The 23,298-nt window shown below is 45.1% G+C and overlaps 2 protein-coding genes across 5 annotated transcripts in view; one reads left to right on the top strand and one right to left on the bottom strand.

Annotated features, from left to right (window-relative positions):
• KATNAL2 (katanin catalytic subunit A1 like 2) overlaps positions 1–20,039 on the bottom strand; it is a 152,533-nt gene extending 132,494 nt beyond the window's left edge. For all 4 annotated transcript variants that reach the window (XM_033934923.1, XM_033934930.1, XM_033934914.1 and 1 more), the window contains exons 1-3: positions 19,878–20,039; positions 8,964–9,034; positions 7,436–7,602 (exon numbers count right to left, since the gene is read on the bottom strand). In XM_033934923.1, the coding sequence (XP_033790814.1) occupies positions 7,436–7,602; positions 8,964–9,034; positions 19,878–19,928 (289 nt within the window). In that variant the 5' untranslated portion in view covers positions 19,929–20,039. The remainder of the gene's footprint in view (positions 1–7,435; positions 7,603–8,963; positions 9,035–19,877) is intronic.
• A 196-nt stretch (positions 20,040–20,235) lies between these two features.
• The window catches only part of PIAS2 (protein inhibitor of activated STAT 2), a 136,105-nt gene continuing 133,042 nt past the window's right edge, over positions 20,236–23,298 (top strand). The window contains exon 1 of the mRNA XM_033934957.1: positions 20,236–20,447. The gene's annotated coding sequence lies outside the window, so the exon portion shown is untranslated. The remainder of the gene's footprint in view (positions 20,448–23,298) is intronic.

A 23,298-nucleotide genomic window follows, 5' to 3' on the forward strand; every position in this document is an offset into this window, starting at 1 on the left:
GCATGATACATGAAGAAAAACTGTATCAGGAAGAACAGAACCCACATAGTGAAAATTAATAGAGCACTGAAGATTTTTATATTATATGGACAGTGGTGTATTTAGGGAATGCACTTTTAGTGTGGGGGGTGTTTCGGGTAGGTTGTGAAGGTTTCAGACATATTTAATGGGTATGATATATATGTATATGTGTTGTCTTAGTGTATTTTAGAAAGTATGATGAAATAAAATTGTGAATAATTTATTTGTGCTAATAGTGAATATTTATAATAGTAGTAAATAATAATATAGCTCTTTTTGTTTATGGAAGTATGTTTAAATCTATGAGAGTTATTGAATAGATATTATAAATTCCATGTTGTTTTTGCAATGAATATGCATGAGATCTATTTGCATTCACTGCTTTCATTCTATGCTAATAGATCTCATGCATATTTATTGAGGAAATCCTGAAAACCCAACTAGATTGTGGCCATTGAGGACAGACATTTGACACCCCTGCTATAGAGCCGCCAATCAATGCTGGCCTTATGACAAATCACCTAATCTGAATCCAAAAAAAAAAAAAATTAGTGAAAAACATCTCCCCTTGGTTCTCACCACCCAGTTCTTCCTGTGAGACTCTCATTGGAATGCTCTTAGGTTTTACTTAAATATTATAATATTTGTCAACTAGTAAAAATGTATTAAGTTAGTTCAATAAAAAAAAGTATCATCTTATTTTCTTCTCTGTTTTATTTCTATTTATTACTTTAAGTGGACTAACACGGCTACCATGCCACTTTATTCAGGATAATATAAGAGCTTAAGCCCTGGGACTTTCCCTCTCCATGGAATAGTGGAATGTACCCAGGCTCAACTCATTTTCAGAGAGCTGGCACCTGCTGCCTCCCTACAAGCTTCTCACTCTTACATATATAATTTTGCAAGATCAGCTGAAGGGGAGGGAGCGAAAGGAGGATACAGGGGAGGGGGGGAATTAGTGGTGAGATAGAGGGAAAACAAGCCATACTCAACCCTTCTACTGGCAGTGGTACCATAGATTGCTACCAGCAGCTGTCTTCCCAGGCCCCAGACATATCTTCTGACTACTGAGCCACCAAGTTAAGGCTCATAGGCTGAAGCTGGGGGTTTACAGCATTAACTTCTCCTGCTCAATGATCCTCAGATCAATCCCTGGAAGCTTCTCAGCCATGGACTTGAACATAAGGCAACAGACTGCGAGAAAGATCATCCTATCTGCACCAAACTGTTAGCGAGGTATAAGACTATACCATACTAGTGATGACATCACTGAATTGCCACTATTCTCTGCCTCCATCTACTTGTCTGGCCCGGGTTAACAGGAAAGACAGGGCAGGAAGAAAAGGAGAAGGAGTAGCGTTATATGTTAAAGAACATATTAAAGCCACACAAGTGCAGGATTTGCAGGGCAAGGAAGAGGCACTGTGGATCAATTTGGAAAGAGGGAATAGTGAATATGTTTACACTGGTGTGATATACAGGCCTCCTTCACAGACGGAAGAAGTAGATAGAGATTTAATAGTAGACATTCAGAATATATCTATAAAAGGGGGAGGTCTTGTTAATAGGTGATTTTAACATGCCGAATGTTGATTGGGGTATCTCTATTGCAGGGTCTTCTAAAAGCAGGGAGATTCTGGATTCTCTACAAGGAGAACTGTTCCAGCAGTTGGTAATGGAACCCACACGGGATGGGGGTCAAACTGGACTTAGTGCTTATAAATGGGGAAAGTGTTTCTGATGTTACAGTGGGTGATCATCTGACATCCAGTGATCACTGCATGGTACAGTTTAATATTAATATGGGTATAGAGAGGGCTCATTCAAAAGCAAAGGTTCTAGACTTTTAAAAAACTAACTTTGTTCGGATGGAGGTTTATGTCAAGGAATTATTGTCTGGATTGGAACGTCTGGAAGGAATGGAAATGCAGTGGGCAAAACTGAAAGGAGCAATTGTAAGGGCAACAAACCTTTTTATGAGGCAAGTAAGTTAAAGGAAAAAAAGCCACTTTGGTTCTCAAAAGTAGTAGCTGAGAAGGAGGAGCTAGTTAAAATAAAGGTAGACAAAGCAAAGGGGCCGGATGGTGTACTCCTAGGGTGCTGAAGGAACTTAGGGAAGTTCTGGTAGCTCCGCTGACTGACCTTTTCAATGAGTCTCTAGAATCAGGAGTGGTACCGGGGACTGGAGAAGGGCAGATGTGGTCCCTCTCCACAAAAATGGAAGAAAGGAAGAAGTGGGGAATTACAGGCCGGTAAGTCTGACTTCTGTGGTAAGCAAATTAATGGAAACACTTTTAAAACGGAGAATGGTCAAGTTTCTAGAATCCTGTGGATTACAGGACTGGAGGCAACTTCACCCGAGAAGCGCCAGGGCTCGGCCCTCAGCTACAGACAAGGGTTGGCTCAGTTGACCTGTTTAGTAACTTTGAGTTTACGCCCAGCAGTGTCTACGGTGAGCTGTCAAAGCTCAAGGTTAACAAAGCAATGGGGCCGGACAACCTGCATCCCAGGGTGCTTAGGGAGCTGAGTGATGTCTTGGCGGAGCCACTGTCCGCGCTCTTCAACCTCTCCCTTAGTACAGGCAGCGTCCTGTTGGACTGGAGGACGGCTAACGTCATTCCACTCCACAAGAAAGGCTCAAAGATGGAGACAGCAAACTACAGACCAGTGAGTCTAACATCGATAGTGAGCAAACTAATGGAAACTCTAATCAAACACCAATTAGATAAGATCCTGGATGAGGAGAATCTACGGGATCCCCGACAACATGGATTTACTAAGGTGAGATCCTGCCAATCCAACCTGATCAGCTTCTTTGACTGGGTAACGGGGAAGCTGGATATTGGGGAGTCCCTGGACATCGTGTACCTGGACTTTAGCAAAGCATTCGATAGCGTACCACACCGCAGGTTACTGAGCAAGATGAGTTCTATAGGATTAGGTAACACATTGACGAAATGGGTTGGGAGCTGGCTTGGAGGTAGGCTCCAAAGGGTGGTGGTGAACGGCACCCCCTCCGAAATGACGGAGGTGATTAGTGGAGTACCACAGGGCTCAGTCTTGGGCCCAATCCTATTCAACATCTTTATAAGAGACTTGGCAGAAGGGCTTCGAGGTAAAATAACATTATTCGCCAATGACGCCAAACTGAGTAATGTAGTGGGCAAATGCACAACAGACGAAGATTCAGTGCCCGACAACATGATGCACGACCTACTCCTACTGGAGCGATGGTCTAGGACATGGCAACTCAACTTCAATGCCAAAAAATGCAAAGTTATGCACCTGGGCAGCCAGAATCCATGCAAGTCTTATACCCTTAATGGCGAGATCCTAGCAAAAACGGTAGCAGAACGAGATTTGGGGGTAATCGTCAGTGAGGATATGAAGTCTGCCAATCAAGTGGAGCAGGCTTTGTCCAAGGCAAGACAAATCATGGGCTGCATACGAAGGGGTTTCGTCAGTCGTAAGGCGGAAGTCATTATGCCATTGTATAGATCCATGGTGAGGCCCCACCTGGAATACTGTGTGCAATTCTGGAGGCCGCATTATCGCAAGGATGTGCCGAGACTGGAGTCGGTGCAAAGAATGGCCACCCGGATGGTCTCGGGACTCAAGGATCTACCATACGAAAAACGGCTTGACAAATTACAGCTATACTCGCTCGAGGAGCGCAGAGAGAGGGGGGACATGATCGAGACGTTCAAATATCTTACGGGCCGCATCGAGGCGGAGGAAGATATCTTCTTTTTCAAGGGTCCCACGACAACAAGAGGGCATCCGTTGAAAATCAGGGGCGGGAAACTACGAGGTGACACCAGGAAATTCTTTTTTACTGAAAGAGTGGTTGATCGCTGGAATAGTCTTCCACTACAGGTGATTGAGGCCAGCAGCGTGCCTGATTTTAAGGGCAAATGGGATCGGCACATGGGATCTATTCACAGGGCAAAGGTAGGGGAGGGACATTAAGGTGGGCAGACTAGATGGGCCGTGGGCCCTTATCTGCCGTCTATTTCTATGTTTCTATGGATTCACTAGACAAATCTGATCAATTTCTTTGACTGGGTGACCAGAGAATTGGATAGAGGATGGCATCCATCCAAGGGTAATCAAGAAACTGAAAGGGGTTATAGCTAACTGCTTCAACGAATAACCAATCTGTCGATCAAATCGAGAAGGATTCCGGAAGACTGGAAAGTGGCGAATGCTACTCCGATCTTCAAGAAAGGTTCGAGGGGAGATCTGGGAAATTACAGGCTGGTGAGTCTGACTTCGGTACCGGGAAAGATGGTAGAGGCGCTGATAAAAGGACCCCATCGTTGACCACCTTGATGGACACAATCTGATGAGGACCAGCCAGCAATGTTTCAGCAAAGGAAGATCTTGCTTGACAAACTTGTTGCACTTCTTCGAGGGAGTTAACAGGCAGATAGACAAAGCTGACCGGTCGACATTGTATATCTGGATTTTCAGAAGGCGTTTGTCAAGGTCCCGCATGAACGACTACTTTGAAAACTTGTGAGCCATGGAATCGAGGGTGAAATACTCACGTGGATCAAAAACTGGTTGGCGGATAGGAAACAGAGAGAGGGGGTAAATGGACAATACTCGGACTAGAAAAGCGTCACCAGTAGAGTGCCACAGGTTCGGTGCTTGGGCCTGTGCTCTTCAACATATTTATAAAAGACCTGGAAATTGGAATGGTGAGCGAGGTGATTAAATTTGCAGACGATACGAAGTTATTCAGAGCAGTGAAGACTCAGGAGGATTGCGAAGACCTACAACAAGACATAAACACGCTCGAGAAATGGGCCACGATATGGCAAATGAAGTTTAACATGGATATGTGTAAGGTGATGCATGTCGGTAACAAAAATCTTGTACACGAATACAGGATGTCTGGTGCAGCACTCGGAGAGACCCCCCAGGAAAGAGACTTGGGAGTACTGGTCGACAAGTCAATGAATCCATCCACGCAATGTGCGGCGGCAGTGAAAAGGGCGAACAGAATGCTTGAAATAATTAAGAAGGGGGATAACGAACAGATCGGAGAAGGTTATCATGCCGCTGTACCGGGCCATGATGCGACCCTACCTGGAATACTGCATCCAGCACTGGTCACCATACTTGAAAAAGGACACGGTACTACTCGAAAGGGTCTAGAGAAGAGTGACTAAAATGGTTAAGGGGCTGGAGGAGTTGTCGTACAGCGAGAGATTAGAGAAACAGGGCCTCTTCTCCCTTGAAAAGAGGAGACTGAGAGGGGCCATAAGAACATAAGCTTGCCTGAGTTCAGGCCATGATTGAAACGTTCAAGATAATGAAGCGAATAGACTTAGTAGATAAAGACAGGTTGTTCACCCTCTCCAAGGTAGGGAGAATGAGAGGGCACTCTATAAAGTTAAAAGGGGATAGATTCTATACAAATGTAAGGAAGTTCTTTTTCACCCAGAGAGTGGTGGAAAACTGGAACGCTCTTCCAGTGTCTGTCGTAGGGGAAAACACCCTCCAGGGATTCAAGACAAAGTTAGACAAGTTCCTGCTAGACCAGAATGTACGTAGGTAAGGCTAGACTCAGTTAGGGCTCAGGTCCTTGACCTAGGGGCCACCGTGGGAGCGGACTGCTGGGCACGATGGACCACTGATCTGGCCCAGCAGCAGCAATTCTTATGTTCATATGGTGTATTTAGATTTTAGCAAAGCCTTTGACAGTGTTCCACAAGGACGTCTAATAAATAAACTGAGTGACCTCAGGATGGGTCCCAAAATGACGGGCTGAGTCAAGAACTGGTTGAGTGGAAGATAACAGAGGATAGTGATCAATGGAGATCGCTCTGAGGAAAGGGATGTTACCAGTGGTGTACCTCAAGGTTCTGTTCTTGGGCCTTTTCTTTTTAACATTTTTATAAATGATATCGCACAAGGGTTGTCGGGTAAGATTTGCCTCTTTGCGGATAATACAAAAATCTGCAATAGAGTAGACATGCCGGATGGTGTGAATAACATGAAGAAAGACTTGGCAAAGCTTGAAGAATGATCTGAAACTTGGCAGCTAAAATTTAATGCTAAGAAATGCAAGGTCATGCATTTGGGCTGCAAAAACCTGAGGGAACGGTACAGATTAGTGAGTGAAGAGCTTATGTGCATGACAGAAGAGTGGGACTTAGGTGTGATTGTATGTGATGGCCAAACAGGTTGAAAAGGTGACGGCAAAAGCTAGAAGGATGCTAGGTTGTATAGGGAGAGATATGGCTAGTAGGAAAAAGGAGGTATTGATGCCCCTGTATAAGTCTTTGGTGAAACCTCATTTAGATTATTTTGTACAATTCTGGAGGGTGCACCTTTAAAAAGATATAAAAAGGATGGAGTCGGTCCAGAGGAAGGCTACTAAAATGGTATGTGGTCTTCATTATAAGGCACACGGGGACTGACTTAAAGATCTCATTACAGGTGTTCAAGGAAGGTTTAGATAGGTTCCTAAAGGAGAAGGGAATTCAGGGGTACAGATAGAAGTAGAGGTAGGTTATAGAAATGGTCAGGAACCACTTCACAGGTCATAGACCTGATGGGCCACCGCGGGAGCGGACCGCTGGGCGCGGTGGACCTCTGGTCTGACCCAGTGGAGGCAACTTCTTATGTTCTTATACTTTGGAGGAAATGCGGGAGAGGGGTTGATATGATACTTAATGTAAATGCACATGAGTCGAGTCTCTTTAATTTGAAAGGAAACTCTGCAATGAGAGGGCAAAGGATGAAGTTAAGAGGTGATAGGCTCCAGAGAAATCTAAGGAAATACTTTTTTACAGAAAGGGTGGTAGATGCATGGAACAGTCTCTCGGAAGAGGTGGTGGAGACAGAGACTATGTCTGAATTCAAGAGGGCCTGGGATAGGCACTTGGGATCTCTTAAGAGCAAGAAAGAGATAATGGTTACTGCAGATGGGCCATTTGGCCTTTATCTGCCACCATGTTTCTATGTTTTCTATGACAAGAACAACAATAGTCTATCCAAACAAATGAAGAGGCCAACATTGGGGAGAAATGAAGGATGAGCTTGCAATTATCCATTTAACTGTGATATTTAGTTCCTAAACAGATTTATCACAACCATCACTTATAACATGGAAAACTGGTCAATATGGCACACAAGTTATCAATTTAATTTAGGCCTCCTAAATAGCAGGCGTGAAGTAAATGGATAGTCACCAGAATGGTTAGCACTTATACACATATTCAGTGAAGCTCCTTAAACCAATAGTTCAGCTGATTATGGGGCTCATTTTCAAAGCACTTACACACACCATAAGTTTTTAAGGCTGCCCTGATTTAAAAATCATGCCTTAAATTGGATCTCAAAGTCATACTGTTATCTGCTCCATTTCATAATTGAAACTACTTAAAAAATTACATACCTGAATCTCCCATCTTTTTAGTGACTTTGGGATATTTTTGGAACTTTATATAATAATAACTTTCATATTCCAATAATATTGTCTCAAGGTCTATGTTGTCACAAACTTCAAAGCGACGTAGACCTAATTTGGATTCCTGTTCAAGTGCATTTGCAGCATCAATATACCTGGCAATTTCAAAGACCAGACACAAGTAAAACAAACACTGCAGTAAAAAGAGATTAAGTTCTTACATTGCTAATATCTTTCTAGTAGATAAGTGTGTCATTCTGGACTGATGGATACCGTATATACTCGAATATAAGTCAATCTGAATATAAGTTGAGACCCCCATTTCTTCCCCCCCCCCAAAGGAGGAAAAATGGTTGACTCGAATATAAGACAGGGGCTTAATATTCAAGTACCTTTCCCTGCCAGAATCTGTACCCAGTGTCCCCTTCCTCATGCCCTCCCCTGCCAGCTCTGAACCCAGCCCCCTTCCCTCCCTGCCCTAGCAGGCTATGCAGCTAGCCCCCCTCCTTACCAAGCTCTGAAATCAGCCCCCCTCACTACTTGCCAGGCTCTGCACCCTGTCCCCCTCCCTGTCTCCCTGAACCATGTCCCACCTTCCTGCCCTGTACCCTCTTCCCCCTCTGGTGGTCTAGTGATAGACTGGGACAGGAGGGATCACTCCCATCTCGGCCGATACTAACAATTTTTATACCCCTTCCTCCGTGTACCTTTTTTCATATCCCTGGTGGTCCAGCGGGTGTATGGGCAGGAGTGAACTTTCTGTGCTCCTGCCCTGCACCCCACCCCTCCTTCTGATCTTGGGACTAGCAGTGCACAGACATGCAGGAGCGAGCTTCTCAAGTTCCCGCCTGGCCCTGCACCGTTTGCTGAATGGTTGCCGCCAGTTCTCATCTAGCACCCAAAAATAGGGGTCTCTTCCTATATTCGGGTCTTCACCCAACCCTCTCCCGGAATTGATGCAGGCCTCTGGTAGGCTGGGACAAGAAGGATCCCTCCCATCCCAGCCGATAAACTTTTTTTTTACCCCCTTGTACCTTTTCTACACCCCGGCATCTACCACCATGTAGGTGTGGTTAGGGTCAAATCAGGGGCATTTTTTTTGTTAGGCATTCTTAGACTTCTGTTAACAGAATCACGCCTACATTGTAAACACTAACCAACATTAGAGTTGCCTACAATGTAAGCATCTACAATGTAGGCACGATTCTATTAGAGATGCCTAATGTGTGATTGTTATGTCTAGATGCCTAAAATTTATGCATCATTAACAGAATCTGGCCCTCTGTGTATATCACCGAGACAGAGCAAGGGCATTTCACCTTCCTATAGAGAGAGCAGCGATATTCAACCAAAGCCCATACAACTATATGGTTTAAGCAAAGCCACAAAATTTCCTTAACTTAAACCAATTAATCAGACAGTATTCTTTAGCTTTTTCAAAAACCACAATATTGAGCCTTCACTATTTGAGATTCTAGTCACAAGGTAAAACATTAGAAACAAAGTTATACTATACCCTTCTTGCAAAAGGTAATGCATAATTAGGATGAGGAGATTTTTGCGGCGAGCCTCAGTTCGAATCACATCCTGTGAAAATAATTTTTTATTGTTTAGAAATATAACTAAAATCAGAACGAAAACAACTTTATTGTGATCATTAAGGGGGGGGAGAAATCAAAGGGCGCTAAGCGCATTAGTGCATGCTAACCACTAAAGTTGCCCATTATATTCCTATGGGAATCTTTAGCAGATAATGCACTTACCACCACCACCACCACCATCATCACCCCTTTTACAAAACTGCTGAAGTGTTTTTTAGGCCGGCATGAATAGTCTGCGCTGCTCCCGACAGAGTTACCTATGAGCATTGGGAGCAGCACTGAGCATTCAGTATGCTGGCCTACGCTAAAAACTGCTTCCACTGTTTTGTAAAAGGAGGGGGGGCGGTTAGTGCCCTTTGATGAATAGCCCCCTTAATGTATTAAAAAATTATCAGATTTAACATTTAGGAGCACAAGTTCAAGGAAAAAAATTAGTCTTAAATACTTACAACTCAGACTATTCCTCCACCTACCAAATATTGAAAAATTCCATGCACGCTTCTACTAATTTTTAAACTTCCAATGGTGTGAAAAATGCAAATTGCGTGATGTACTTTGTTGAAAAATATACTTCAATTGTCCCATACTGATAAAGAAACCAATGAGTTAAAAAGAATGCACTTTGACTATCCCATGTTTATTACAGACAATATAAGCTGCGGGGAGCCGTGCTGAATGGCCTGCACTGCTCCCGATGCTCATTGAGTTCCTATGAGTGTCAGGAGCAGCGCGAGTCATTCAGCGAGGCTTCCAGTGCTAGAAACTGCTATTGCAGTTTCGTAAAAAAGAGAGGGAAAGTGCTATCAGTGAATTTTCATCGTGATATTTATATTGAAGGTGACCTTATAAAAAATATGGGGCTCATAATAATAAAAAAAAGTCTAAAAAGTGGCCTGTTCCTAGATAGTAGATAGAAAGATTTGCTTTGATGTTTTATTAGTACTGGCGATCAGCTTTAACGTGGACTAGGATATAGTTGTATTAGTTTCCTTATATATGATGTTAATTCCCGTTTGGGAATTTACATTTGTTTTATTTGTGTTCATTCATGTAGGTTTGTTACTAAGATATTGTAATGAATAATCTAATAAATATAAAATAAAAAAATAAAAATAAAAAGTGGCCTAAATGGGTACTTGGACGATCAAAAATCCTGATCGTCCAAGTACCCATAATCAATGCTGGTTTTAGACATATCTAAAACCAGCTTAGGCCTTTCCCCTGCCTCTAAACACATAGAGCGAAAAGAGGCATTTTTAGAGGAGGGGAAAGGGCGGGCGGTGGGCCGACCTACACCTAGGCGTTGTAGAAAGATTTATGGTCCACTAATCAGTTACATAAACAAATACGTGCCTGTTAAGTTTTTCTAGGGAAGACTATAATATCTCATCCAGGTTCAGCTTGCTTAGCCTACTTACAGACCAGACCCAGAATAATGAGAAATACTTTTATTATGAAAATAGAAAAATATAATTCACAAGCCAGCAGCAATATCTAAATATTGTTCACAAAATATCCGATTACATATATGAAACTCAGTACATAATTATTACAACACACTTACTAGATAAATAAGTAAAACTAATTCTTACACTCTATAATTCCTTATAATAATAATTATTCCTGATTAGCAGAATGCCAGTTCTATCACCAAGAGTAGCTTTACAAATCTTATCTAAATCACAATAGGATTCTTTATCTAACCCCAGCTGATAAGATAATAGAATTCCGTATTCTCACCATTCAATTAGGCCTTGGCACAAAATTAGGAAGTCATCCTCTACTCAGCACTGAAGATAATAATTCTTTTGGTATCAGAACAAGAGTTCATCAGCCACTGGAATAGCTGTAATTTAGGTTGGCAGCAAAGGTTTCCTTGATGTGATGGAATCCAGATCTATTTAAGGTCCGATTCACTCTCTCAGACAGAGAGACACACGAGGTAACTTTTCAGGTCTTAATTATTATAAAAGAAGTGCAGAGTAACCTATGATAAGATGTGAGCTCCCTCACATCCTGGCACAGACTAAATTATAATTAGCACCTTTTCACTTGGATCTCGTCAGATGACTTTTCCGGACCAATCCAGAAACAGAACTTAGATGAATAGCCTTTCTATATAAAGTCTCGTACTATCTGAAACAGAGGCGCCTTCATTAAATAAGACAAGCACAGGAGCAATAACTCCCCCAAGATTCACATGGGCAGATCATATAGGCATAGCTGGATGTCCTTGACTAGATTACAGTTCTGGTACATACCCAGAATGCATCAGGCAGAAACAGCAAAGATGTGTTCTTCTTTCTCTTCTGGAATGATTTCTTGCAAATAATGGTTCAGGCTTGATGATGTCAGAGAGGCCTAACCTTCAGGTGCAAATAATGAAACACCCCTACAGCGTACAGAAGGTATAACCAAACGTTTTGACAGGTTGCCTAGCCAGCACTTATACGTTTTGACTTAGACCAAGTCAAAACAGGTATAAGTGCTGAAAAAGGGGCCGCTGAACTGATCGCTGCAGCTCAGCAGCCCAAGCAACCTGCCTATCACTGCAGGAGAGATGGCTAATCTCTCTTGCCTCAATGGTGATTGCCCACCCCCCTCTGAACTGCTGCACTTCAGGGTGAGCATCGCGGCAGGACATCTCTCCTGCTGGCGATCCTCACCCTGAAGTGCCGTGGTTCGGAGGGGGGTGGGTGATCACCATCGCCAGCAGGAGAGATGAACCATCTCTCCTGCAGCGATCAGCCCACTTCCGGTGATTACGATCGGGCAGGAGGGAGCCCAAGCCCTCCTGCCCTGCGGCACCCTGAACCCCCGACAACATCAGGGCAAGAGGGAGCCCAAGCCCTCTTGCCCTGGCGATTCCCCAACCCCCATCCCCTCCCATCCAATTACGACGGGGCCAGGAGGGAGCTCAAGCCCTCCTGGCCCGGTGACACCTCCTACCCCCACCCTCACTAAAATACGGGCAGGAGGGATCCCAGGCCCTCCTGTCCTCGACACACCCACCCGCTGACCCCTCGATCCCCCACCCCCAATCCCCTCTCCTACCTTTAAATCGTTGGCTGGACGAATGGGTGGCAAGCCCGTCAGTCTGGCAGGCCAACCATCCGTTGAATGGCTGGCCTTAGGACATGATTGGCCCAGGCAGCACAAATCCCGCCCACTGGTGGGGCTTGAGATGCCTGGGCCAAATTCCCCGCCCACAGGAGGGGCCTAAGGCTACTGGGCCGATTCCGGTTGGCCCAGGCGTCTCAAGCCCCATCTGTGGGTGAGATTTGAGCCGCCTGGGCCAATCAGGCCCTAAGGCCAGCCATTCAACAGATGGCTGGCCTGCCAGACGGACGGGCTTGGCACCCATCCATCTGGCCAACAATTTAAAGGTAGGAGGGGGGATTGGGGGGGATCGAGGGGTTGGGGGGGGTGCATCGAGGGCAGGAGGGCCTGGGATCCCTCCTGCCTGTATTTTAGTGGGGATGGGGGGTAGGAGGTGTCGCCGGGCCAGGAGGGCTTGGGCTCCCTCCTGGCCCCATTGTAATCGGAGGGGAGGGGGGTTGTAGAATCGCCAGGGCAAGAGGGCTTGGGCTCCCTCTTGCCCCGATCTTCATCGGGGGTTCGGGCAGTCACCGGGGCAAGAGGGCTTGGGCTCCCTCTTGCCCTGATCTTAGTCGGGGGTTTGGGGTGCCGCGGGGCAGGAGGACTTGGGCTCCCTTCCGCCTGATCATTGTTGGGGGGGGGGGGGGGGTTGGATTCTGAAACTGGTGTTCTTTTTGACAGACACCGGTTACAGAATCCAGCTTTTAGACGAAGGACTGGCTCTTCCTTCACCTAAAAGCCCTTGTTTTGGATGTTTGGGACTTAGGCTTTTTTTAGGTTGATTATATGGTGTAAGTTTATATGTAGTGGTGGTCTGGGCGTTTAAACAGCTGAACGTAGAGGCACGCCATTATAAAAAAAAACATCCTTTTGATGTATTTTTGATAATGTTCTCTGCTTCTACTTTCACCCTTTAAGGCCTTAGGCCAAAAGGGGACTTAGATGTTTTTTTGATTATACCCATCTGTCTTTAGCCCATAATAATGAATATTGAAAAATGTAAACAAAAATTGTTTTTTGAAGAAACAAGAAGACAATCCATACAAATCAAATAATAAAAGGCAGAGAGCATGTACCATAACAATTGGCATAACAGATAAATAAGTAAATTTGCATAAAACAAGATCATAATCGCCATTATAATTTATCAAAACACTGAATAATCAATTTCATTATTTAGCCCCACTGATGTAACTGTATCTGAAGTTCTTTGCACAAAAGCATTTGGTTGATATCACCTCCTCTCCAAGATATTTCCATAGTACAAAAAACCCACAAAAATCTTCAAATCACTTAAAAAATAATCAAATGATATACAGATTCAACTATTGGTACATTGACATTGCATCTCCAAATGTCACTTCTATGTTCTATCAAAGAAAGAAGATTATCACAGTAAGAATCTAATCTTTCTTTCTAATGCAATGTGTGTAGCAGTCGTAACACTAGAGATGTACCAAAGCAGTCCCCTGATTCTAGGGCAGGATTTTTGAGCCTGTCTTTAATACTGAGGACCCAAAGGTGGAATCCTTCCTGGCTCCCACATCTATCCTATAGAACCTGGTGAAGGTAAGAAGAGTAGACCATGTTGCTCCTCTACAAATCTCCACGGGGGAGGACCGCCTGAGTCTCTGCCCATGAGGTAGCCACCTCTCTGGTGGAGTATGATTCAATATGATTGGCGACTGCTTATGACAGTCCACATAAATAGAGGAAATTGCCATTTTAATCCATCTAGAGATCAAGGCCTTGGATGCAGACCTGTCTTTTTTTGTATGACTGGTCAGAACAAAAAGGTGATCAGAGACTTGAAACGAATTGGTAACTTTGAGGCAGCAAATGCAATATTTTGTCCTTTTCCTTGGACCCCATAGGCTGAAAGGCGAATAGATGAAGTTCTTAGTTGACATGGAAAGTGGAGGCTACTTTTGGTAGAAAGGACAGAACCGTGTGCAAAGAAAGCCCTGCTTCCATAATCTTAAGAAACAGCACCCTGCAAAAGAGAGCTTGTAACTTAGTGACTTGTCTTACCAAAATAATCGCTATCAAGAACACTGTCTTGACAGTCAGATCTAAGAGGGAAGCCTCCTATAAGGGCTTATATGGAGCCCTACTGAGACTTTGCAAAACAGTATTAAACAGGCTATTGACGTAGAACATAATCTTTTCCAGAGAAAGGAAAATGGTAAAACCAGAGGACATAATTTGAAGTTGAGGGGTGGTAGATTCAAAGGCAATGTTAGGAAATTCTACTTTACAGAGAGGGTGGTGGATGCCTGGAATGTGCTCCCGAGAGAGGTGGTGGAGAGTAAAACTGTGACTGAGTTCAAAGAAGCGTGGGATGAACACAAAAGATCTAGAATCAGAAAATAATATTAAAAATTGAACTAAGGCCAGAACTGGGCAGACTTGCACGGTCTGTTCTGTATATGGCCATTTGGTGGAGGATGGGCTGGGGAGGGCTTCAATGGCTGGGAGGGTGTAGATGGGCTGGAGTAGGGTTTAACAGAGATTTCGGCAGTAGGAACCCAAGCACAGTACCGGGTAGGGCTTTGGATTCTTGCCCAGAAATAGCTAAGAAGAAAAAATTAAAAAATTTAAATCGAGTCAGGTTGGGCAGACTGGATGGACCATTCGGGTCTTTATTTGCCGTCATCTACTATGTTACTATGTTAAGTACTAAGGTTCCAGAATGGGAATGGTAGATGCATTGGAGGGTACAACCAGAGAGCCCCTTTAAAGAATCTTGCCACATCTGGGTAAGAGGCCAGAGATGCTCTCTCTCCCCAAGCTCGGAAACATGAAAGTCTTGCTAATTGCACTTTCAGCAAACTGACCTACAGGCCCTTCTCAAGTCCCTCTTGCAAAAATTCCAGGACTTCCAAGACCAGGACTTGTAAGGGCTCTGCACTGATCTTAGCACATCACTGTTGGAGAGTCTTCAAGGCCTTGGCATGGACCACCATCAAGGGCTTCTTGGCTCTAAGCAGAGTGGAAACAAACACCTCCAAGTATCCCTTCCTTAGCAAAAACTGTTCTGGATTCTCTATGGGAATCAGGCCCTGAGTCAAGAGATCCACCTAAAATGACAACCTGAGACCTTTGTCTCTCTGTACTCAAACTAGGTCTGCATACCATGGTCTTTGGGGGCAATAGGGTGCTATTAGGACAAACAGACCCGGATGACTCGACCTAGCATGGGCTACAAGAAACACTTACAGGAGCCCCTTTTCTTGCCACAGTTGGACCAACCCTGCACATGCGGACTCGTATCTTCGGGTATAAAAGCAATCCACCTTTGTGCTTGCCACCGAGGCCATGAGATCAATCAGTAATTACCCCCACAGTTAACAATGGCATCAAATGCTTGTGGAGAAGCAAACACTCCCCTGGGTCGAGCATCTGCTGATTGAGATAGTTGGCCTGAAGATTCTCCACTCCTGCAACATGTGTGGCATATGTCCTGCAGGAACTGAACCAGTCAAGACTGCCAGTTCACCATCTTCCTTGGACAGGGCTCCGATTAGCCAATCATCCAAATATGGATGTACTTGGATCCCTGCCTTGTGCAGATGTGCTGCTACCACCATGGTCAAGTTTCAACAGGAGCTTCTCATTAGTTTCACGGAAATTCCTGAAAGTAGTGCATTGCAGTAGTCCAATAGAGACAGTATAGTCGACTGTACTAGTGTCTTGTAGTGTTGCTGGAAGAAGTAGGATGTGGCCCTTCTTAACTTTCGTAGTGTAAGAAAATATTTCTTAACTAAATTGTTAACATGGAGCAGCATAATCAAGAAATACATTTAAGTTCATTTTGGGTCTAGGATGCTAGCCGCCCAAAATCGGCAGTGTCTAAAGTCCATTCTCCAAAAATATGTCCAAAACTTTTATTCCATGTCCAGCAGTTTGATTGTCCAGACAGCCATGTCGTCTATCTTTATTCTCATCCAAAAAAATCATCAAATATAAAACACATAGAACAAGACCTTTTGGATGTGGGAGGGGTCAGCAAAGTGATGGACTGGCCACGCAGACATGGCAACAGAGTGTGAACTTTACCAAAAGGGTATCACATAAACATCTCACAGTGTTCCCGCTAAGCTGCGCTGGCCTGCGCTCGCGCACAAAATATTACATCGCAGCGCACAAGTTTCTCTTCACAGCGCACACACGCGTCGCAAAGGTAAGGTAAGGGGACGCATTGGGGGGATTGCACTTCCCCACAATTGCCATGCTTCGGTTCCTCTTCTTCCTTCCTTCCCCCCCCCCCCCCCCCGCGGGACCCTGCGGCACCATCAACTCTTACTCCCTCTAATGTCGGCCCTGCAGCTCCAGACTTCCTCGCACCTTCTCCCCTCCCCCTTTGGATCGCTATTATTTTAAATGTTATAGCCGCGGAGCTGTATCCATCAGTGGAGATGTCTAACCTCGGCCTGCCCCGGAACTCTTACTGCAACAGTGACTTCCTGTTCCTGCCTAGACGGGCGGCTGCTGCAGTAAGAGTTCCGGGGCAGGCCGAGGTTAGACATCTCCACTGATGGATACAGCTCCGCGGCTATAACAGCTCCTGCAGCTCTGCACTTCCCCACAATTGCCATGCTTCGGTTCCTCTTCTTCCTTCCTTCCTCCCCCCCCACCCCCGCGGGACCCTGCGGCACCATCAACTCTTATTCCCTCTAATGTCGGCCCTGCAGCTCCAGACTTCCTCGCACCTTCTCCCCTCCCCCTTTGGATCGCTATTATTTTAAATGTTATAGCCGCGGAGCTGTATCCATCAGTGGAGATGTCTAACCTCGGCCTGCCCCGGAACTCTTACTGCAGCAGCCGCCCGTCTAGGCAGGAACAGGAAGTCACTGTTGCAGTAAGAGTTCCGGGGCAGGCCGAGGTTAGACATCTCCACTGATGGATACAGCTCCGCGGCTATAACATTTAAAATAATAGCGATCCAAAGGGGGAGGGGAGAAGGTGCGAGGAAGTCTGGAGCTGCAGGGCCGACATTAGAGGGAGTAAGAGTTGATGGTGCCGCAGGGTCCCGCGGGGGGGGGGGGAGGAAGGAAGGAAGAAGAGGAACCGAAGCATGGCAATTGTGGGGAAGTGCAGAGCTGCAGGGAAGAGTGTTGCGGTACCCAGCTGGAGGGAGAAGGAAGATGAGGGAGGGAATTAAAGGAGATGCCAGGGCTTGGAGCGTAGGAGGAAGGTATGCCAGTCTAAGGGAAAAGGAAGGGGGAGATGTGAGAGCATGGAGGGGGAGCGAAAGATGGAAGAAAAGGAAAGGAGAGAGATGCCAGAGAATCAGGGAAGGGGAGATACCAGACTATGAGGAGAGGTGTGGGAGAGGGAAGGCGAGGAGAGAGATGCCAGACCAATGGGGTGAAAGGAGAGATGGAAGGGGGAGGCATACAGTTTCTGGAAGGGGCATAGAAGGAGAGAAGATGCCATATAGGGGAAGAGAGACGGCAGACAGTGGATGGAAGGAAGAGAGTTACAAGAAGATGAGGAAAGGAGAAACCACAGAAGACAAAGGTAGAAAAAAATTTATATTTATTTATTGCTTTAGGAGACATGTGTCACTGTTTCTGTGAAGCATTGTATGCAGAGTCCAGCTTCTTGCTGGTTCAATTTAACCTTTGTCTATGTATTTTTATTTTATCCCCCCTTTTACAAAACTGTGAAGCGTTTTTAGCACCAGCCTTGGTGGTAGCAGCTCTGATGCTCAGAATTTTATGAGCATCAGAGCTGTTACCTCCGTAGCTAAAATCCACACTACAGTTTTGTAAAAGAGGGAGGGGTTAGTTTGTGATTACATATTCCTTACTAGGCGAAGGTGTTTTCTGTGTTCTGTGTGTTTTCTGTTAGGATTGACGGTGTAGGATTGATCTGTGCTGGTCTGGCTTGTTTAGTTTTACAATGGGTGTATTGATGTACTGCTCACTGCAATATGTAAGATGCTGCCTTTTCCTAGGTACTCATGTGTGACGTGTGGTTTGTTACTAAAAATCATGTTTTTCTTACAGATGGGGGGGGGTGCCAAAAAATGATGGGCCCCGGATGTTACATATGCTAGGTACGCCACTGCATGTAAAGATACCAGAAAGCTGGCGTAGCAAAAACTTCTAAGTTTTGAGTATTTAACCCTCCCACAATCTCACGGGCACTCGTTTCAAGTTTATTGAGATTTTGATTTAAACGCAATATCAAATATTTTCAATGCGTATAACAAAAATAAATTTGGGGAAATAAATAAAACCATTTGACCAGTGTTCCCGCTAAGCTGCGCTGGCGCACAAAATATTACATCGCAGCGCACACGTTTCTCGTCACAGCGCACAATTGGAAGAGGCGTACGGCAGATGGCAGGGCGGCGAGAGGAGAATCGGGCGAGTTGGCTCATAACTTGCTGGCGCCCGATATTTTTGGCTCACGGTGAAAAAAGTTTGCTCACAACACCCGCCCGCTTAGAGGGAACACTGCTCACAACTCCATTGTAGTTCATGGTAAGCCCCCCAAAACCTACTATACCCACCTATCTACAACCCCCAATAGCCCTTATGGCTGCAGGCCACCTTTATGGCAGTACAGTAGGGTTTGGGTTTCTTTGTGGACTCACATTTTTCACCATTAAAGCAGTGGTTAGAGTGACTTATGGGCCTGGGTCCTCCTATGGTTCACTAGCCCACCCCCCAGACTACTTAAGCCACTTCTATGCAGCTCTACTAGGCTTTCCTATGCCAGGTATTGATGTTCTGGAGGAAGGTATGTACATTTTATTAAGATTTGTATGGCGGTGTGTGTGTGTGTGCTTGTGGGGGGGGGGGCGGTCAGTGATCACTGGGGGAGTGTGTGGGTCTGTACTTTGTCCCTGCTTAACCGCTAGACCGCCAAGAAAGGTATGGTGAGGTCTGGGAGGTGGGTGTGGGTCCGAGTCGGCCCTAATCCCTGTGAATATGGAGGGAGAAGTGTAATTTCAAAACATAGCATTATGATTCTGCGAACCCACACTTTGCAAAATAAAATAACAGTCTTTTCAGCTAGTGGCAAATTAACGTTAAGAATTTAGGAAGCTGGTTGGGCTGAGAAGTTTTCAGCACTCTCTCACAGTGGAGAGGGAAAATTTCATTTAAAACGATCTTCAGCTATTAAACGAACTCAGACTATTCATATCAGAAATTAACCCCCTAGAAATTAATCCTTACATAGCCTTATGGACCATACAAGTGATCTTAAACTGGATTCTTTTTTTTTTTTTTCCAATGGTAACCAATGTAACATCCTCAACAGTGGATTAACCCCCCTCAGACTGCCCGACAGCATAAGAAACACACGCGTGCCTCCAAAACAATCTTCCCACGTCCGCTCTAGAAGGCCCATTTAGTCAGTCAGTGAGCGCATGCGCCACGACTCAAACCGAGTTGCCATGACAACAGGAAACTTTACACCTTGTGAGCGCGCACAGTCTCTACCGGGCGGCTTCTAAATTTCAGAAATAGAGAGCGTTTCCCATTTGTTGACAAACTAGACAAGCAGGGTGCGCTGGACTTTTTTTTTTTTTTTTAATCCGATGTCGCACGCTAAAGTTGCCAGGTTACTGCGGTTCCCCACGCGACCCTTGTGAGCATCCCTCAGTTACATTTCACCTAAAACTGAGCCTTTAAACCAGGGTCGAAAGCAGTATCACTCTGACCAGAGCCAGAATACCATACTACCCCCCCCCCCCCCCCCCCGCTACTTACCGCTTCCCGTGCTTGATAAGCTGTCTTTATTGAACGGTAGGATAACTCCATTGAGACTGAGACGCCTTAGAAAGAGCGCGCTGCGGGCTGGCAGCTTACATTGAGGCGCTCAGCGGAGGGAATAGAGAAGATCACTGTTGCTGGTTGGACCAACGCTACAGATTGCCGGTTAGTGAAACCAATCGCTGCTTAGACTTACAGACCAGCCTATAGACGCTGACCAATCAGAGTTTAGAGGGGCGGGGGAAAACGTTTTAAGCGTCTTTGGGGGAGGTACCGTAGTTATTATAAAGTTGCATTGTAACTTGTTTCAAGAGTCCGAGCTATTTTTTCAAAGCCGATTGGGAGTGCTAAATTTAATTCTATACAGTGTACCTTATAATTGCCACGCTATGTTTACTCTGCTACAGTCTTATGCTGTGCCCATTACCACAATATTTGCCATCTCAAGACAGCTGCAACATTTCCATGGACTTTCTTAGACTGGTAACATTGTGTGCACACCGATTTACTACATTAGGTCTCATTTACGCAAATGAAATTCCTCTGACTTAAGTTTTTGAAGTAGTGGTAAGTGTATCAAACTAATTTCAGATTATAGAAGTTAATCAGGCCATTGAACTGTTGCCAATCCAGTGGGGTAACCAGAAACATCCCTTTGCCTTTGTAATTTACCCTGTATTAACATTTTGCATTATTTAATTGTACCAATTGGTACCTATTTGAAGAGCTTACCCGCTCTTCTCCTATTGCTATCTAATAAATCTGATCATTCATTTTCTTGTTGAATCACTTGGTTGTGTGGAGTTATTTGGGAACCCTGCTAGGCACTGTGACACTTACACCAACTTAAATCTAGAGGTAAGTTATACTGCTCCATCAACTAGGGGTCCACAAGTGGCGTCATGGACAGGATTTCCTTACCTAGTACACCATCTTTAGTAAGGATCTTACTTGTGCTAACTGTTGTGCACATAATTGGAGAATTTATGTTTGTGGTAAGATTCTTCTCTGGCCCATACCTGGCAAGAAACTTACCAAGTGTTTGAACCCCCTTTCTGCTAGTGCAGTCCTGATTAGTCCCTTTGTGGTGATTTGTGGGTCCTCCAGTTGTGTAGCGCACCATGAACAAAGTGAAGATGGATGATGGCTCGAGGCAAGAGTTTGAAGCACTGAGGAAGTTGTGTAAGGAACAAGGGAAAAAGATAGAAGAACAAGCCAAGAGATTGGAGGAACAGGCAACAGCCCTACAGCAAGAGAGAGTGGCCCATCAGGAATCCACCCAACTGGCCCAGGAAGTAATTGGAAAAGTCACAAGCCTCAGCACCGGCTCCAATATCAGCATTTTACATACCCAGAGATAAAACGATACCCGACTTTGGTGGATACCTGCAGAAAGCAGGTGACCTGGCTGTAGAAGAATGAACAGATAAGCCCGGTCAGCTCTGTAGATCCTGAGAGTTCCCCTCGAGGATCAGTGGGATGTCATTGTTGATCATTTGAAGGGGCCCATCCATGATGTAGTAAAATTATATCATTCAGTGGACAGGAGGGATGTGGGCACCCTCTTCAAGAGGCTGGCAGAAGAATTCAAGAACAAAGTTCCTATTACCATGAGGCTGAGGGAGTTCTATGACCGCCATCAGCTACCGGATGAGACAGTGAGGGCTTTTGGTTGCTGTTTGTATGAACAAGTCACAAAAATTCTGAACAAGGAGCTGGGTGCCATACCAAACCTGGAAAGATCCCTGAAAGAACAGCTGGTCCTCAGGTTGAGTGACGTGGCACTGAAGAGAGAAGTGAGGAGATGGGAAGGCGAGACTAGAGAATTGTCCTATGAAAACCTGCTTACTCTGTTGACCAAGTGGTCAGGAGAGGAAGAGAACCTCCTGGTGGGTAAAGACCGGTATGTGAAGGTTTTACAAAGGAGGAGCAAAGCAAGCATGAGGGCCATGATTGAAGAGCCTGATAGGATAACACATGTCGTAGAGCGACTGTGTGCGGTTCTCAAGAGGATGGAGGGGAACCAGGAATGGAGATCACCAGAGCCTCAGCCGGGAGCAAGACAGTGGACAGAGGATCAAAGCAGACCATACCAAGGCAGATGAGCCCCTCCCAGAATGACCCAGCCCCGTTAGAATTAAATGGGGCAGATCCTCTGCTATCGTTGTCAGGAGCCAGGGCATATAAGTTGATACTGCCAAAGCAAAAGGGTCCCAGAGGCTGGGAATGGGAGGATCTGGAGAGAGGAGCAGAGGGTCTGTTGAGACAGGCCCATGGAGACCACCGGGGCCAATGCAGACAGAAGAAACCCAGGGACAGAACCCACCCACATCCTCCACCACACTACAAAGGGGGAACGTTGCTAATGTAGGAGGACAAGTGTATACCCCCGATGATCAAAAGCATGGAGTGTGGCACAGACAGAGGCCTGTCATCGAAGTACTCATAGGGGGAGTGCCTGTTGACTGTTTGATAGACTCAGGATCTGAAGTGTCTACCATTAGCGAAAGCTATTTCCACAGCAAGCTCGAGAGTAAATTGCCACTGTGGGGTGCTACCCTTCCCCATTCCTCACATGCTGCACTCATTTTGCTCGTATCGCATATCCTTTACCTCTTTCCTTCATCTTCTACTACCACTACTTATTATTTATATAGCATTGCTAATGTATGCAGTACTGTACATTAAAACATTCACGAGACAGTTCCTTCTCAGTAGAGCTTACAATCTAGTCAACAGACAGACAGGACAAGTAGGGGTTAGGGAGTTTCTCAGGCAGGCAATAGGTGTTTTACAAGTGAGTGTAGTTAGAAGTTAAAAGCAACCTCGAAGAAGTGGGCTTTTAGCCTGGATTTGAATACTGGCAGGGACGAAGCTTGACATAATTCTGCCTGGCTGGAAACCTTTCTTACTAGGAATGCATAACTTAACATACATTCATTCAATTCCTCATTTCACATATCAGTCTCCCAGATCCTCAGCGATGCCACCTTAGACTCAAATATCTCTCTGTCTAAGGCTTTATGCATCCACTCGTCACTGGATCTTACATTTTTTTTAGTTATTTAAACATTACTTAATGTATTATGTACTAAAAGTACTTAGCTGTATGGTCTCTCTCACACAGGGATAGTTGCGCCAACATGTTTCACCCATTGTTTTTTTCAAGGCTATTAATCCCTATATCAACAAGGAAAGAAAAGTCTCAATGTCCATTCTATCCCAATATATCCCGCTAAGCTCTTACATTTATCTTTTTACATAAATGCATGGTTAATACTTACCCCCCTTTTATTAAGGTGCGCTAACCGATTTGCGCACGCTAATCGAATTAGCACATGCTAAACGCTAACGCGCCCATAGTCTAACATAGAGATTAACCACTGCTCTTACCTATTTGACTATGTCCACAGGGACT

Source organism: Geotrypetes seraphini, chromosome 1 (genome assembly GCF_902459505.1).
Source record: "Geotrypetes seraphini chromosome 1, aGeoSer1.1, whole genome shotgun sequence".
Taxonomy (NCBI): domain Eukaryota; kingdom Metazoa; phylum Chordata; class Amphibia; order Gymnophiona; family Dermophiidae; genus Geotrypetes; species Geotrypetes seraphini.